Genomic DNA, 15,886 nt, shown 5'->3' on the forward strand with positions numbered 1-15,886 from the left:
TACTGAAGGTAAGACCAGGACCCCGGGGGTTGCTGTGGTCAAACTGAAGGCAGAACAGAGGAGCATTTAGTTACAAAAACGGTCAACAATTCGGGTGCAACTAAGTTCGTTGAGCAATACATCAAATGAGCCAGCCGTCAGACCTAGCGAAAACAAGTTGCTAACGAACTGGCTCTTTACTTAAGGGGCTATTTTATAGAGCCCGCTCAGCCAGGACAGCTTCAGTTAACAAACTCCCGCAACGCTTCCGCAGGACCGGAAAGCTCCGAGCCGTGAGAGATGAATGGAAACCGGAGTTCAGGGCGCGCCTCGCGGGGGGCGGAGCGCCGATGGGCAGGGGCGGGGCATTATGAGTCACGTGCCTACGCTTGAGGCGGGCGCGTGGAGGGAACTCTAGATGTGATTGGTCCGTCGTAACCAGGTGACCAAAGGACGCGTTCCGGTTGGCAGGGACCAGCCAGGCGAGGCTTTCAGTCGGGAGGCGGCGGCGGAAGGAGGAGGAGCTCCGGCTGCGCTCTCTCCCGGCAGTGGCTGCGCGTCTCAGCGTTTGTCGGGTCCCCACCCCTTTTAAATAAGCCGGTCTGGTCACCGCCCTCACAGACTAGTTGGCTCCGGGGAGGCGGCAGCGGCGCGGCGGCGGGGGTGCGGCCGGGGCCGGAGCCCTGCCCCGGGCCCGGCGGCGGGGCGGACGGGCGAGTGGGGCCGAGGCCGCGTCTGCATGCGCGGCGCAGCCCCGGCATAGCCCGGGGCTGCCCGTGCCGGCCTCGCCATTGTTGGGGGAGGGGGCGGCTGCTGAGAACGGCGGAGTCGCAGGGCGAGCCGAGGAGGTGGCGGCCAGAAGCGGAGGCGCCCCATGGGGAACACGTTGTCCTGTTGCTTGTCGCCCAATGCCAGCCCCAAGCTGGGCAGGCGCAAGGGGCCGGTGGAGCCAGACTACGAGTCTGAAGTCTGTGAGGCGGCGGCTGGGGACGCGGTGGCAGTAGCTTCCGCGCCGGCTGCCGTGGAACCAGCTGAGTTGGATTACGGAGCCGGCGAGGGCCACCACCTGCAGCACATCAGCGACCGGGAGATGCCCGAAGGTAAGGCGGTGGTAGGCGCACCTCGCCCCTCGCGGGGCCGGCTCCATCTGTTCTCGGGCTTACCTCTGGCCTCCGCCGCCCCCAGGGTTCCCCCGGGAGGGAGCCGCCGCCTAGGGCTCCTTCCTGCCCGGAGCTGGCTTTCCCAGGGCTGGGCACCGGGGATGAAGGCTGGTTCTGCCTGGCGTCCCCACCCCTTATTCTTTTCCCGTCGCGTCCAGCCAGTCTTTTTTCCTCTAATCTACCCGAAAGCCCAGTTCTTTCCCCCATTCCCATTTCCCAGCCCGGTCTGAGACCCTCCGGTCTGCGACCCTTCCTGTTTGCGGCTCTTTATTAACGCCTGGTGGGACTTTGTAAAGACTTTCTGGTATAGTCTCTGTATTCTCAGTGAAAACTTAAATAACCCAACTATGGCGTATCCATCCCACCTCCTTATCCTTACCTATCCAGATGGTACCTAAGTGAAGGAACCAGGTAAGGTAGTTAAGGTAGTTGATACAATTTAGACGCATTCCAGAATTTGTTATTTAAGTTCAAAATAGAGATCGACAGAGTCTATATGGCGTTCTTCGGTAAAATTATTTGAATTTTAACGTTTTCAGTCGCCCTGATAGAAGCTGCTTTCTTCCTTCTAACTGTAATTTGAGCACGAAAATAAAGAAAATGATTGGGGGCGGGGGGCTTCAAATAAATGCGAATGGTTTAAAATGTTACTGCCACGGCTGCAGAGAATAGTTTTTTTACCCAAATTTGAACCCACGGGGTTCTGATTCCTTTCAAATTCCCACTTGGACACAACTGTCTTCAGCCCCGTAGCCTTAACCGACTTCATTTACACGTTGCCAGTTTTAAAGAAGAGGTGAGGTGATTCACCAGACTGTTAAACGTTTCAAAACAGAAGAAAGCAAATTCAGATTTTAATTTGTAATATGAAGATTTGGGAGTTAAGATGTCAGATTCTGCCGAAAAGTGTTTCCATGACTCCCTTTCTTCTCCCCACCCCACCCCCCTCCTGCCGGTAGAATTCCTATTCAACTGGAAGAATGTTCAGGTAAAAGTTCTTAGGACTAAAGGACTATGGGGGGAGGGACTCTGGGGGTGGGGTGGGCGGTTGCCGGGGAGGAGAGGAGGGAGAGATTTCTGCCTAGAATTTTGGAAAGGGATGGCTCTAGGTTAAAAAAAAATTCTGAGTAACACTGTGGCTCTTTAATAAAGACTGTTCTTTGAAGTAGAAAACATTGTATCATAAAGATGTTGAAGCTCTGGTAGCCCACTTATTGCCAGAGGCTATTTCATAGAGGAAACGTCTTAATAGCTCTTCTATTTAAATTTTAGTTGGGCTTACTTAATTTCTTTAACAGAGTAGTTAAGCCTGTGGATTCACCCATGTAATGGACATGGCTCTGTAAGTGGAAAGTACTCCCTTTTCAGAATGTTCAGATATTGTAAAAGAATGAACAAATCATATGAATTAAATGTTACTTTTAAACACAAAGAATGTAAGTACTTGTGAAACTTCTACTCTGCTTGTTGCTATAAGGTAAGCCTCTGAGTGATTTTACAAATCAGTTAGTGGTTGATTACTGTAAAATGAGAGACCGAAATTAGAGCTTTATATAGTTCTTTTAGGACTCATAACATATTTTCATGTATATTTCACTTGACCCTTCCACACAAATAGGGCCTGTGTATATTCTCCCTGTATTCCTGGTGAAGAAACCAAGACTTCTCTAAAATCACTGTGTGACACAGCTACTGAGCAGGGGAAACAGATGTGGAGGTGGTAGATAGCCAAATTCAGTTCTTGGAGTGCTTAAAAAACTAGAGTGTACCTGTTTTATAATTTAGCCATAAGATAGGCCCATCTCGACTTTAGTTTTAATTCCACTTGCATTTATTGTACACAACTCACAAGCCACATTTACCTCTCCATTCTGTGTCTCAATGTTCATTACAATGGGTAAGAATAAAAGTCATAAATAGCCAAAATTTACCAATCAGGTAAATGGGTTGATATATTTTAAAGAGTTTTTGTCTGGTGACCTTGAATTGAAGCAGAGAATGCCCTGGACAGGGAGGGTATTAGGAGAAGCTCGCTCGGAAAAGGACAGGTAAGGTACTAAGCATTTAGCATAGGATAGGACTGTGTATAATAAGGAGTATTAAATCAGGAAAGTTGGAAAAATAGAGTTCATGGGTAAGAATTTACCTTTTTGGAGTTCCCATCATGGCTCAGTGGTTAGCGAACCCGACTAACATCCGTGAGGATGAGGGTTCCATCCCTGGCCTTGCTCAGTGGGTTAAGAATCCTTCGTTGCTGTGGCTGTGGCTTCAGCTCTGATTGGACCCCTAGCCTGGGAACCTCCATATGCCTCAGGTGTGGCCCTAAAAAAAAAAAAAGACTTTACCTTTTTATGTTTAATATGACTGTTAAAATTTGAAATTTTCTTTTTTTTGTCATTCAATAAAGTGATAAGAGAAACCTCAAATTCAGCCTTTACCTGTTACTGTTTCCTTAGAAACAAGGTCTGAACACCAAATGTAAAGTACAGACACATTGAAAATTTGCTCTTAATGTTTTTATTTCAGACAGTTTTGTGTCAGTTTCCCTGGAAACTGAGAAAATCTACTTAGATATAAAACATTTTGGCTTTTCTACAGTAAAGAATTATTTGGCTACTTAGACAAAATCAGACATAAATGATGTTCTGTCTTGGTCTTCAGAAACAATTGAGTCAATGAACACGATTTCAAGTCATTTCAAAGAGAGAGTGCTTAAGAACCTAACGCAGGTTTTGATAGACTCCAGAGAATTTTTTTTTTGTTACCTTGCCTTTATCCAACAGTGTGCCTCATGTAACCAATAGTAGTGTCATTAATGCAAAAGATGCTATGGTCCCATTATCTTATTCATCAACCTTTCATACAGCCCTTATTTTCTGATCTTAGCAGCTTTGCCAATTTTCTGATGAAAGGTGCTCAAGTGATCCCTTCCTCCCTTCCCCCATGAGGAGTGGGTAAAGGAGGAGTTGGCAATATTATGTGGAAAAACCTCTGAGCAACACATCTTTCCTCTTTCCAGTAGCTATTTTAAACACCCCCCCCTTTTTTTTTTTAACATATTTGGATGACAATAAACATTTGATGTAAAAAATTTAGAAAATACAGAAGTCATTCACTCATACTCAGAATATCCAGAATTTTTATTAATATTTTGGTGTTGATATTTCCTGAACCTTTTGTATGTACGTATACATAACATTTTGTTTATTTTACAAAAATTAGCTTGTTCTATATGTGCAGCTCAGTAATTTTGTCATGAAGAAAGGTAATGACGTGAAACTCCTGGAACTGTGCTGACACCTAGAGAGAGCTGCTCCAGATGAGTTTTCATGAAACTGCATGTAGCTCTCCTGCCTGCCCCATAATAACTGTTGACTGCACCATTGAATGGCTGGAGCATCGTTCATTTACCTGCCGTACATGGTTGAGCATCTTTTATGATCCCATTATAATGCTTTATTCTGGGAACACATAAGTGATACATTGTACCTCCCTATAGAATTCTGATGGTATGCTTTGTCTTAATACTTAATTAAATTTGCAGGGTAAATCACTTTGTACTTAAAAGTATTTTAACATTAAATGTTATTTTCCCAGGAGTTCCCATGGTGAAGCAGCAGACACAAATCCAACTATTGTCCTTGAGGATGTGGGTTCCATCCCTGGCCTTGCTCAGTGGGTCTGGGAACCTGCGTTTGCTGTGGCTGTGGCGTAGGCCGGCAGCTGTAGCTCTGATTTGACCCCTAGCCTGGGAGCTTCCATATGCCTCAGGCATGGCCCTAAAAAGCAAAAAAAAAGTTCTTTTCCCAAATTGAAGTTACCGTTGATTTTTCACTGAACATTAGATTTTCAAGAGGTTTTTGTGGTTCTTGGTAACCTGTCTTGTGTCTTTGATTCTGAGTACTAACTCTAAGAGATCTAAAATTAATATTGGTCCTAGGTGACAGACACATCAAAAGGTGGCATTAGAAGAAATCTTAGATGATGTGGGAAAATTGGGAGAAGCTTAACTGGTTTGAGGAACACTGAAATGATTATTGGGCATTGTTCCAGATGCAGGACAGACAGTGGTTATACAAGATAAAGCCTATACCCTAACTCAGGTCCTTGCTTTCCAGAGATGCCTTAGGGGCAGATACACATGAGTCATGTCAGGTAGTGAGACACTGAGAAGAAAGAAAATGAGAGAAATGGGCTGGAGAGGAGGGCAGTTTTACATGGGGTGTGTATTTTTTGCTCTTTAGGGCTGCGAATCCTTCAGCATATGGAAGTTCCCGGGCTTGGGGTTGAATCAGAGCTGCTGCTATGCCACAGCAACAGCAACATAGGATCTGAGCCTCGTCTGCAACCTACACCACAGCTCATGGCAACGTCAGATCCATGGCCAGCTGAGTGAGGCCAGGGATGGAACCTGCATCCTCATGGATCTAGTTGGGTTCCTTTCCATTGCACCTCAGCAGGAACTCCTACGTGGAGTGTTTAGAGGCTCTCCTTAAATGACCTGTGTGCAGCCCTAAGAATGAGAGGGATCCATGTGAGGGTGTGGGAGAAGAGGCTTCTGTGCAGAGTTCCTCATTTGGGAATAAATTGATGCAGGTGAAGGACAGAAAGATGGGTGGCTATGGCTGAGTGAAAGAGTGCCAGGAGGAAGAGCATAGGCAATTAAGACCCTTTATGCCTAGTGAGCCTTGACAGAAAATATAGATTTTAGTATAATTGTAGTGGAAGTCATTGAAGGATTATATGCAGGGGAATGATGTTCTTTAAAAAAAGTGGGGGGGGGGGGCAGGAAGAGATCAGACCAGCTACTGTGTCAGAATAAACTAAAGTGCAGGTGAGGGTGGAAGGAAGCAGGGAGACCAGTTAGGCAGCTGGTGTAGTAGTTTGGGTGAGATGCTTAAATAGGCTGGCTTGAAGAAATTGAGTGACCTAAAAGTAGATAAGTCACAGAAGAATAAATGCAGATTGGCTTTAAACATATCCTCACACTAAGAGAAATGCAGAATAAAACTGCTATAGTTCCTCTCCTGTTCGGAGAAAATACAAAAACTTGGTGCTGCGTTCTTTGGTAAGATGGATGAAAGTTACATTCTTGTGTTGCTGGTGGAAATGCAGAATGGTTCAACCTCATGAAGGGGATGTTGGCACAACCTTGCTTAATCTACTAAAGTAATTTATTCTGAAGATACATCCCACGAATATGAAACCACATATCCACAAAGTGTTTGTTGCATTATTATTGACAGCAAAATATTGGATATAATTCAAATGTCCACTAAGGGACGGGTAAAATAAATTGGCGCATCCACATAGTGGAGAACTGTGGCCGTGTAAAAAAGCTCTCTCTAGTGTTATGACTTAATCTTCAAGATATGTTACATGAAAAAAGCAAGGAGAGATCACAGTAATCTACATGACAGAAGCAGGAGAAATGTGTATTTGCTTATTTAAGAACAAAAGTGAGGATATAGGCAAGTTAGAATAAATGAAATGCATTACTGAAGGTTAAGAGTGTTAAAATTATGCTGTCATAAAGTGTTAATAAATGATTTTTCCTTGTCAGAATATTAGAGGGAAAGGGTAGTGAACAAGAAATTTTCTGATGAAAGCAGCATATTTCAGAAAGACTGATTTCCACATATTCGTTTCCACTGAGCCACGATGAGAACTCCTACCTTCACATTTTTAACATCTGCAGTTGAGATGGATCTTACAACTGATGGACTCTTAGGTTGGAGAGAAAGCAGTATTCAGTGTCAGTGGTGTTTTGTAGGTTTCCTCTGAGGAGTGTTTTCATTAAGGTGTGAGTTTAATTTTTTTTTTTTTTTTGCCTGTCTTTTTAGGGCTGTATCCAAGGAATATGTAAGTTCCTAGGATAGGGGTTGAATTGGAGCTGCAGCTGCTGGCTTACAGCATGGCCAAAGCAACATGGGATCTGAGCCATCTCTGTAACCTAACCACAGCTCATGGCAACACTGGATTCTTAACCCACTGAACGAGGCCAGGGACCAAACCTGCATCCTCATGGAGGGTTCATTACTGCTGAGCAACATTGGGAACTCCTGAGTTTAATTTTTTTAAATCATACTTTTACTACATTGATCTATCATGTCGTCAAATAAGTTGCAATTTAAATTGATAATACTGGGAGTTCTCTTGTGGCACAGTAGGTTAAGGATCTGGCATTGTCACTGCTGTGGCTTGGGTCACTGCTATGACTCAGGTTCTATCCCTGGTTCAGGAGCTTTCACATGCCGTGGGCATGGCCAAAAGAACAATAAACTGATAATACAAAAGCGATGGGTCTTAAAATGCAATTTTAATCATAACCTTTGATCATGAGCTTAAGAATATTTCTCCTGGGTTAAACATTCTTAGAGGATTCTAAAGAAGTAATTTAGGAAGAATTTATAAGATGCACAGTAATTTCTTTAATTGAAATCTTTTACTGAAATCTCTTTAAATTACTGTGTGTGTGTGTTGTGTGGGGGGGAATGTGAGGGGAGGGGGTGATAATGCTTTGCTTAATAGCTGGCAGTATTGGTGTTCCCTGGCGGCTCAGTGGGTTAAGGGCCAGTGACCAGTGTTGTCACTGCAGTGGCTAGGGGCGCTACTGTGGCAGGGTTCTGATCTCTGGCCCAGGAACTTCTACATGCTGCAAATGCAACCAAGAAAAAAGTTGGCAGTTTTATCTTTGTGGTAGTGAAGAGTGTAGTAGGTTTGATCATAGTCTCCTTAGGCTCTTGGGGAAACAGTTAACGAGTGCAAAAATATTTTGTGTATGTGAATTTACTGTCTAATGGCTTATACATCCATTCTTTGAAATACTGATTTGGTATTTATCATTAGCAAAAAGTGCAAGTTATATGGAAAATTGTTACATAGACTATAAATGAAAGATTAATGTTTTCTGAAAACCTCATGCAAATTGACAACGTTAGGGCCCTAGTGTGTACAGTACATATCAGGATGTACAAATGATAGGCAGCTCACCAAAGTGGAAATAACACTGTTAACTTTGGAAAAATGGTTGAACTGTGTAATCAAAAGAAATAACAACTTAGGTCTACAATGAGGCTCCTCATTCATATCAGTAGGAAATTTTTTTCAAGTATTCAAAGCTGGGGTGGGAACTAAAACTAACATGATTGGTGGTAGCATTATGCACTAATAATGTTACCTTCATTAGGAAGCAGTTTAGCACTATACATTAAGCCATTCAAATGAGCTAAACTTTTGGCCTATTCCCACTTTTGAAGATCTTTACTAAGAAGATAAAACCATTATTTTTAAAAGCTATCTAAGTGAAGATTTTTTTCATAATATTTTAAGAATAGGACTTCGTGGAGTTCCTGTTGTGGCTCAGTGGTTAACGAATCTGACTAGGAACCATGAGGTTGCGGGTTCGATCCCTGGCCTTGCTCAGTGGGTTAAGGATCCAGCGTTGCCATGAGCTATGGTGTAGATCACAGATGTGGCTCAGATTTGGCATTGCTGTGGCTGTGGCATAGGCCAGCCACTGTAGCTCCAGTAAGACCCCTAGTCTGAGAATCTCCATATGCTGTAGGTGAGGCCCTAGAAAAGACAAAAAAAAAAAAAAAAAAGAATAGGACTTCGTAAGCAAATAAACCTCAGCAATAGAGGATTGATTAAGTACAGTACAGGAATAATACTTGATGGGCCAATATGTATTCATTAAACAGTGAATATGCAACTTGTTAGTAAGACATAGATTGTATACTAATTAGAGCTTTTTAATGTATAAGAAGCAATGAGAAGTAATGATTGTGAGTTTATGGTCTGATTTTTAAACAGCATTGTTTTGGTTCATGCAAATTTTCGTGATAAGGTATTTGTTAAAGAAATGAGCAAGTGACTTTTATCCCTCTCAGCCTTTAGTGTGATCATCAGTACTGCTGATTAACCAGGTCTCTTTCTGGTGGAAGTTAAAGTCTATCTCAAAATAGCTTAATTTTTTTAAAAAAAGTATTGACTTGTATAACCAGAGTTCACAGTGTAAATTAAGCACTACTTGACCCAGGACTTAAATGATCCCCCAGAGCCTGTGTGTTCTGCTTTCCTCTGTGGATCTCTCCTGAATGGGTTTCCCCTGCATGCTGGCGAAAGGAGTGTCCACCAGCTCCAGGCCAGCCAGGGGTCCTTGAGGACAGCTCTGCCTTTCTTCTCTGTTTATTGGGAAGTTCCAGGACCACTGTGATTTATTGGCCAGCCATGGATCATGTACCCACTCCTGAACCCTAAAGTAAGGTAGGGGAAATAATGCCAGTTTTTTTCTGGTCACTTGAGCTAAGTTTGCTTTTTTCTTTTACCCCAGCCTTCTTGATTTTTTTTTTTCTTAATGATTTTAATTTTTTCCATCATAGCTGGTTTACAGTGTTCTGTCAGTTTTCTGCTGTACAGCAAGGTAACCCAGTCAACACATACATGTTTACATTCTTTTTCTCACATTATGCTCCATCATAAGTGATGATTTTGGTATTTAGATCTGTTTGGCGGGAGTGTGTGTGAGAAGCTTGCTCTTCTTTGATTCTGGCACTTTTTTGGGCTTCCATTTAACTGGGTATTAAATTTTATCCTGCCATAGATACTGATAAATAGTATGATTACTTGGCAAACATTTCTGCTCATTTTTTAGATTCAAATGTAGTCTATTTTCATTTTGGTACAAGTAAGCAGTCATGAATCCTTTCAGAAGCCTTAGGTTAGGGGCAGCTGTGAAAGTCTCTGCCTGTCACTTTGTGTACAACTGAAATAATTTATTTTCCCAAATAGCTAACATTGTCTCATTTTTCAACTATGTAGAGGAAAAAATACTTTAAAATAATTTTATGGATCTTTTACATGCAAATGTTGAATAGAATACTTTCTCCAAAAGCAGTATCTTAATAAACTTCAAATGCAGGGAAGGAATTTTCATAAAACGGTTTAACTATGTAAATTTCTAGTGCTGGCAGTAACATTAAAATGGATGGCTCAGATTCCTGTTAAACCAGGAAGTCTCAAATTATTGTTTGTGCAATATTCTTTTTTGAGGGAAAAGGATTCTAGGTATATACATTTGTGAAATGCTGAGTTAGAATTCATTGCTAGACTGATTAGTTTTAATATATCAATTACTGTAATCTTTTAATTCTCTTAAGAGGCAGGGATATAGTGTATTTCAATTTGACCACCAAACCCCTTTTTAAAAACAGAACAATTAGGAGTTCCCGTTGTGGCTCAGTGGTTAACAAATCTGACTGGAAACCATGGGGCTGCGGGTTTGATCCCTGGCCTGGCTCAGTGGGTTAAGGATCTGGCGTTGCCTTGAGCTGTGGTGTAGGTCATAGACACAGCTCGGATCCCGCATTGCAGCCATAGACTGGCGGCTACAGCTCTGATTAGGCCCCCTAGCTTGGGAACCTCCATATGCTGCGAGTACAGCCCTGAAAAGACCAAAAAAAAAAAAAAAAAAGCAATTATTATGTGGTTTGGGAAGTATTTCCTTAACCACTGTTCTTTATCTGGATCTTGGTCCAGTTTCTTAAAATGTTCTTTACAGGGTTTGAGATGGACTTTGCTGAGAAGCTGTCTGAAGTTTGTTTCAAATGACAACTTTACTATCCCATGTTGGTGGCTTGTGCTTGTTTTGTATTCCTGTCTAAGTGGAAGACTGTCCCATCTTGGTGCAAGGTGGGCTGCAGGCAGATGCATCTTTATGTAGTTATGGCCACAATTTTTTCAAGCAGCCCTGTGATCAGAAAGTACTATTTATTGAAGCCCCAAATTAATCATGCATCATGGAAGGAAGAAGTGAGAGTTTAGCTTTGAAAATAGAGGGCAAAGTTAAAAATCACTTCCTATCATGGAAGGAAGTGTCCCTATAGATTAGAACATTGAGCTTTTATGTAATCTGCCATGATGAATAGCCCCCAGATAAACTACAGCCAACTAAATGAGTTCATTTGTTGAATGGAGCCAGAATTAGCCATTTGATTGTCCGACGAGCATTTGCCAACAGCAACTCCCTTGATTTTGGCATATTTGATATATTGAGCTGGTGTCTGACAGTAACTGGCCACAGCATAACTTACTTTTTGAGACTGTTCCTGGAATGGGCTAGTAATATCAGCTTGAAGGAGAATGACTGAATTTTTAATTCATAAGTAGGAGGGGAGTCACATATATGATTCATCTAAAAGTTGCATAGACTTTTCTCCATATTCCACATGTATGGAGAGTTTCTACAATTTTACTGTTTCCCAAGAGAATTTTTATATTGTTGCTTTACTAAAATTGCATTTTTGTTATGACTAAAACCTTTTCTCAAGACTATTAAAAGTGATTAAAATTATTGTAGTTATTTTTAAAATTGTGTATCTTTTACGCAACTACACACACCTTTTTCTCTTCTTCCTAAACAGACTTAGCTTTTGAATCGAACCCTTCTGACCACCCAAGGGCAAGCACAATTTTCCTGAGCAAATCTCAAACAGATGGTAAGACAGTATTTTTTTTCCCCTGAGAAAAAGATTGAAAACTTTTTACTTTGTGTATTGTAGAAAGTATTTATACACACTCTTAACAGTAGTTTAAATGTTTCACTTTTTCATGATAAGTCAATTATTTTAATATGTGGTGATACACTTTCCTTTAGTTGTCACTGTTTTAGTGAGAACACTGACACTTGTCTGTTTATACTTTTTGCCACCTCTTTATCAACATAGTCAACTGGCCATGTGATTTAAATGTGATCCGTTTCTCTATACTACTTTGTCCTTTTCTGCTTGCTCCAAAGAGCTTATGTGTTAAAGATGAATCATAGAGTTTAGGTCACAGGTTTTCATTGATGGAATCAAAAATCAGTTGTATGTATATGGGGATTGAGTCTTGGGATGTTGGCCCTGTTTTACGCAGTGCTCAACCAGGTGAGCCTGTCTCACACCCAGATTTGTGCTACTAAGAACTTTTAAGCTGTTGAAAACCTTCTCATCCTAATGTAGTGCTGTGCCAGGGTAAATCAGAGCAAACATGCCTTACAGGGTTTCCCAGATTATCCTCGGCATGTGAAGCTAGTGTAATTTCCTATGTCTTTCTTGATTTAAGATGAGCATCAGAACTGTAGAATTTTTTGCACTCCTCCTTGCTTGCTTATCTTAATGTTATGTTAAATCCTAGTTTATTTGCTGAAAAGCCATACGTGACTAAGTTTTTCATTTGATTACAAGAGCAGGAATGTAAGAAGTGAGTGTTTCGTAATATTTGAAGTAATGAAGCACATACAAAAAATGAAGAGTTCTTTTTTTTCCCTCCTATTAAGTCACTGGTTTTATTAAAAGTATATAACTCAGGAACAGTGAGATGGAAAAAGACGCATAGGGCCATGCCCTCTCTGAGTGCACCACATGTTTGCCAACCTGGAAGTTCCTGGGCTTTCTAACTTGTGTGTGTATTTTGCCTGACTTCAGCCAATCATTTTTGGTTAGGAGTGCTGTGTTTTTCAGCTTCTGGAGAGCCATGGGCTGCTCATGCAGAGAGACTGTTGAGACAGAAGTAAAGCCATCTCATGCTCCTCTCTCTCCTCAGTCTTAAGGAACTCGTGCCTGTGATGTCTGTCTGGAGTTAAAGAAGGCAGTGTGGGAAAGAGTGGCCTAAGACCCTGTTTGAGCTTTTATTCTCTCGCTTTTGTTGGAGCAAGATGGTTTTATGTGCTGTAGATATGTTCAGTTAGGTCAGCACACTCAATAAAATTTAACATTTAAGATAGGTTAACTTTCCAGTTGTGTTTTTTTCTGTAAAGGGTTTTAGTAAGATACCAGTAAGTGGTTCATATGCTTCCAGGGGTACTGGTGTATTTATAGATGAGTGCCTGGCCAAAAACTGGTCCATCTCTTAGATCCTGATTAGTAAAGTAAGTTGTGTGTAAAAGTAGAATTAGTAAGTACTACTGGGTATGGTTAGGTTATGCAACAGGTAAATTTTTTTTTGTTAGCTAAATTTCTAACCTGGCCTAATTTGCAACGTCCTTTTCTTTTTTGAATGAAGGTCTTTCATTTTTATCAATACAGAATATCTGTAAGGTCAAAAAGTAAAACTAAGTTTTTAGATTTTGTTTATAGGACTCATCTTGCTAGGTGATTTAAATTACATTTTTTATTGGAAATTATAAATAGAATGAAGTTTTATTTCATTTTGTTTATTGGTAATTCATCAGATAATTAGCAATTACTTTTACTTTCTGTGACATTTGTATCAGAATTCATCAGTTAATTTTTTTTATTCTTAGTGCGAGAAAAGAGGAAGAGCAACCATTTGAACCATGTAAGTAAACAGTTGAAAAGTTAAGAAATTAAAGTTTGAATTGAAAGTATGTCTGCCATTATGCCTAAAAACTACAATGGACTCAGGACTATTAGCATGGACCTCTGTTTCGTAGATTTTCTAAATCTTCTCTGTTTTCCTAATTATCGAATATATTGGGGAAAGTCTTTGGCTTTGTACTGCCTATTTTTTAAGGGTTCTGATATTTAAGTTAAATTTCAATAACATGGTTATAGTATAAAGATCTGTCTTAAATTCATTTACCTTAATTCTAAATCTTGTTTTTTAACCAAAGTACTAAAAGCCTAAGTGAATTTTTAGCACTATCCATTGACTTCTTGTCATAGCACGTAAAAGCTTAGCTTCCTCATACCACCATGACCTTACTTCCCTCCCTCTGTTCTCTCAACATGTATCACAGTTTTTATTAAGTCAGAATCAATGTTGACATTATTAGGACTGTGCAAATATTGTTCACTGCTGAGCCATATAGTTCTCTGACTGCTGCCTCCTTGTACACCCTTTTTTCTTTTTCTTAAATATTAATGAAATCTAAGCACTTCTCTGCTTCTCCAGAGTAATCCAGTCCCCCATTTCCTAGTCAGCATGATCTCCCACAGCCAAATGCAGTAAGTAGCTCCTTGGCCAGTCTCCCTGCTTTCACATCCTTCATTTTTTCTATGGAGTTAATTTCCTGAATATATTCACTTGCCTGTTTTCTAACAGCTATTTTTTCCCCAAATGTTGTAACATGTGTCACATGCCTATCAAAAATATTTTCCATCTACTAAACCACATCTGTTCCACTTTTTTCTTGGAGACGCTCTTCCCCAGCCTTTTGTCATCCTACTCCCATATTGGCTAGTTTCCCCAAGGCCGGCTCTGTGCCTGTTTTCCTGGGGTAAACATCTGGGAGCTCACATTAACTGCCCTCTAGTGTTGGATCCTGTATGTCCTAAACTCTGTTTCTCTCAGCCTTGATATACCCCCTTGTTTTACTGGAGCACATCTTTCCTAGGAAAAGGGCACTTGGTTAGAAATTTATAAAATTTCAGGAATCTAGCATCTCTGAAACTCCTTCTATTTGATAGTAGTATAGAATTCTATTTAGGGGTGGGGAGGCTGGGTTCCCCCTTTTGGCTGCAGCCATGGCATGCAGAAATTCCAGGGCCTGGGACTGAACCTGCACTGCAGCAGTGACCCGAGGCACTGCAGTGACAACGCCAGGTTCTTAACCCACTGAGCCTCTGGGGAATTCGACAACAGTATAGAATTCTAGGTTGAAAACTAATTCTCCACATTTCTGGTGTTGCTCTTAAGTCTGTTGACATTGTATGATACATTTCTCGTTACAAATTTCAGTCATTTTCCCCTATCCCTTCCTTCTCTCTTCCTGGGATTTTGAAATTTCATAATATGGTTTGGTATGACCTTTTCATTTTATTTGGGCCTTTAAATATGCAGAACATCTCTCCTTCTAGTGAATTTTCGCCCCATGTATTTTTCTTTCTTTCTTTTTTTTTTTGCTTTTTAGTGCCACACTTGTGGCATATGAAGGTTCCCGGGCTAGGGGTCAAATTAGCACTACAGCTGCCAGCCTACGCCACAGCCACAGGAATGCAGGATCCGAGCCACGTCTGCGACCTACACCATAGCTCATGGCAATGTCGGATCCCTAACCTGCTGAGTGAGGCCAGGGATCGAACCCACGTCCTCATGGATACTAGTCAGATTGTTTCTGCTGAGCCATGACGGGAACTCCCTTTTGTATTTTTTATTTTGTCTTTTTGTCCTGCTTCCTGGAGATTTCCTTGACTTTATGCTGTAGCCCTTCTATTGAATATATTGTTTTGTCTATCTTATCCAGTTATCCTTTTTATCACTGATGCAATTGCTCATATTTCTGTGAATGTTTAAGGTTTTTTTTTTTTTTTTAAGTTTTCACCTGCTCCTGTGTTTCATCACTCCTATCAATTCCTTCTTGCTGTTTTGATCTCTTGTTGGAGGCTTTCTTCAAATGTGTGGCGGTCCCCGGCTGTCTGTTAAGATCTAATTGGAAGCATCAGTTAGAGGACTCATTAACTGATGAGGCTCACTACAAGGGTTTGGGGACCACACCTCTGAATTCTGAGCCTGCCTTGGATTCTGTAGGACAAGTTGATTTTCTTGTTCCTGTCACAGTCACTCTCTGTAGGTACTAAGGTTGTGCTTTCTCTATCCTGCCAGGTCACTTACCACTCCTTTAGCTAATCTTTTCATCTTTCAAACATTTTAAAAATCATCTGTTTATCTGTCTTATGTATGGCCTTTTAAAAAAACACCTTTAATTCTAGTGAGACCATATCTGAAAGAAGAGAAGGAATAGGTTTGTGGTCAATCTAAATTTAGATTTATTCTTTAAATATAGGTGTTAAGTTTAAAGTCTT

At 41.1% G+C, this 15,886-nt stretch overlaps 1 protein-coding gene across 2 annotated transcripts in view; it reads left to right on the forward strand.

Moving 5' to 3' along the window:
* The first annotated feature begins 690 nt into the window (after window positions 1-690).
* The window catches only part of CCNYL1 (cyclin Y like 1), a 35,374-nt gene continuing 20,178 nt past the window's right edge, over window positions 691-15,886 (forward strand). Inside the window, exons 1-3 of one of the 2 annotated variants that reach the window (XM_047773363.1) lie at window positions 691-1,079; window positions 11,564-11,638; window positions 13,426-13,460. In XM_047773363.1, coding sequence (XP_047629319.1) covers window positions 854-1,079; window positions 11,564-11,638; window positions 13,426-13,460 — 336 coding nt within the window. In that variant the 5' untranslated portion in view covers window positions 691-853. The remainder of the gene's footprint in view (window positions 1,080-11,563; window positions 11,639-13,425; window positions 13,461-15,886) is intronic. The other variant, XM_047773361.1, reaches the window with a different exon arrangement.

This window comes from Phacochoerus africanus, chromosome 3 (assembly GCF_016906955.1).
Source record: "Phacochoerus africanus isolate WHEZ1 chromosome 3, ROS_Pafr_v1, whole genome shotgun sequence".
NCBI lineage: Eukaryota > Metazoa > Chordata > Mammalia > Artiodactyla > Suidae > Phacochoerus > Phacochoerus africanus.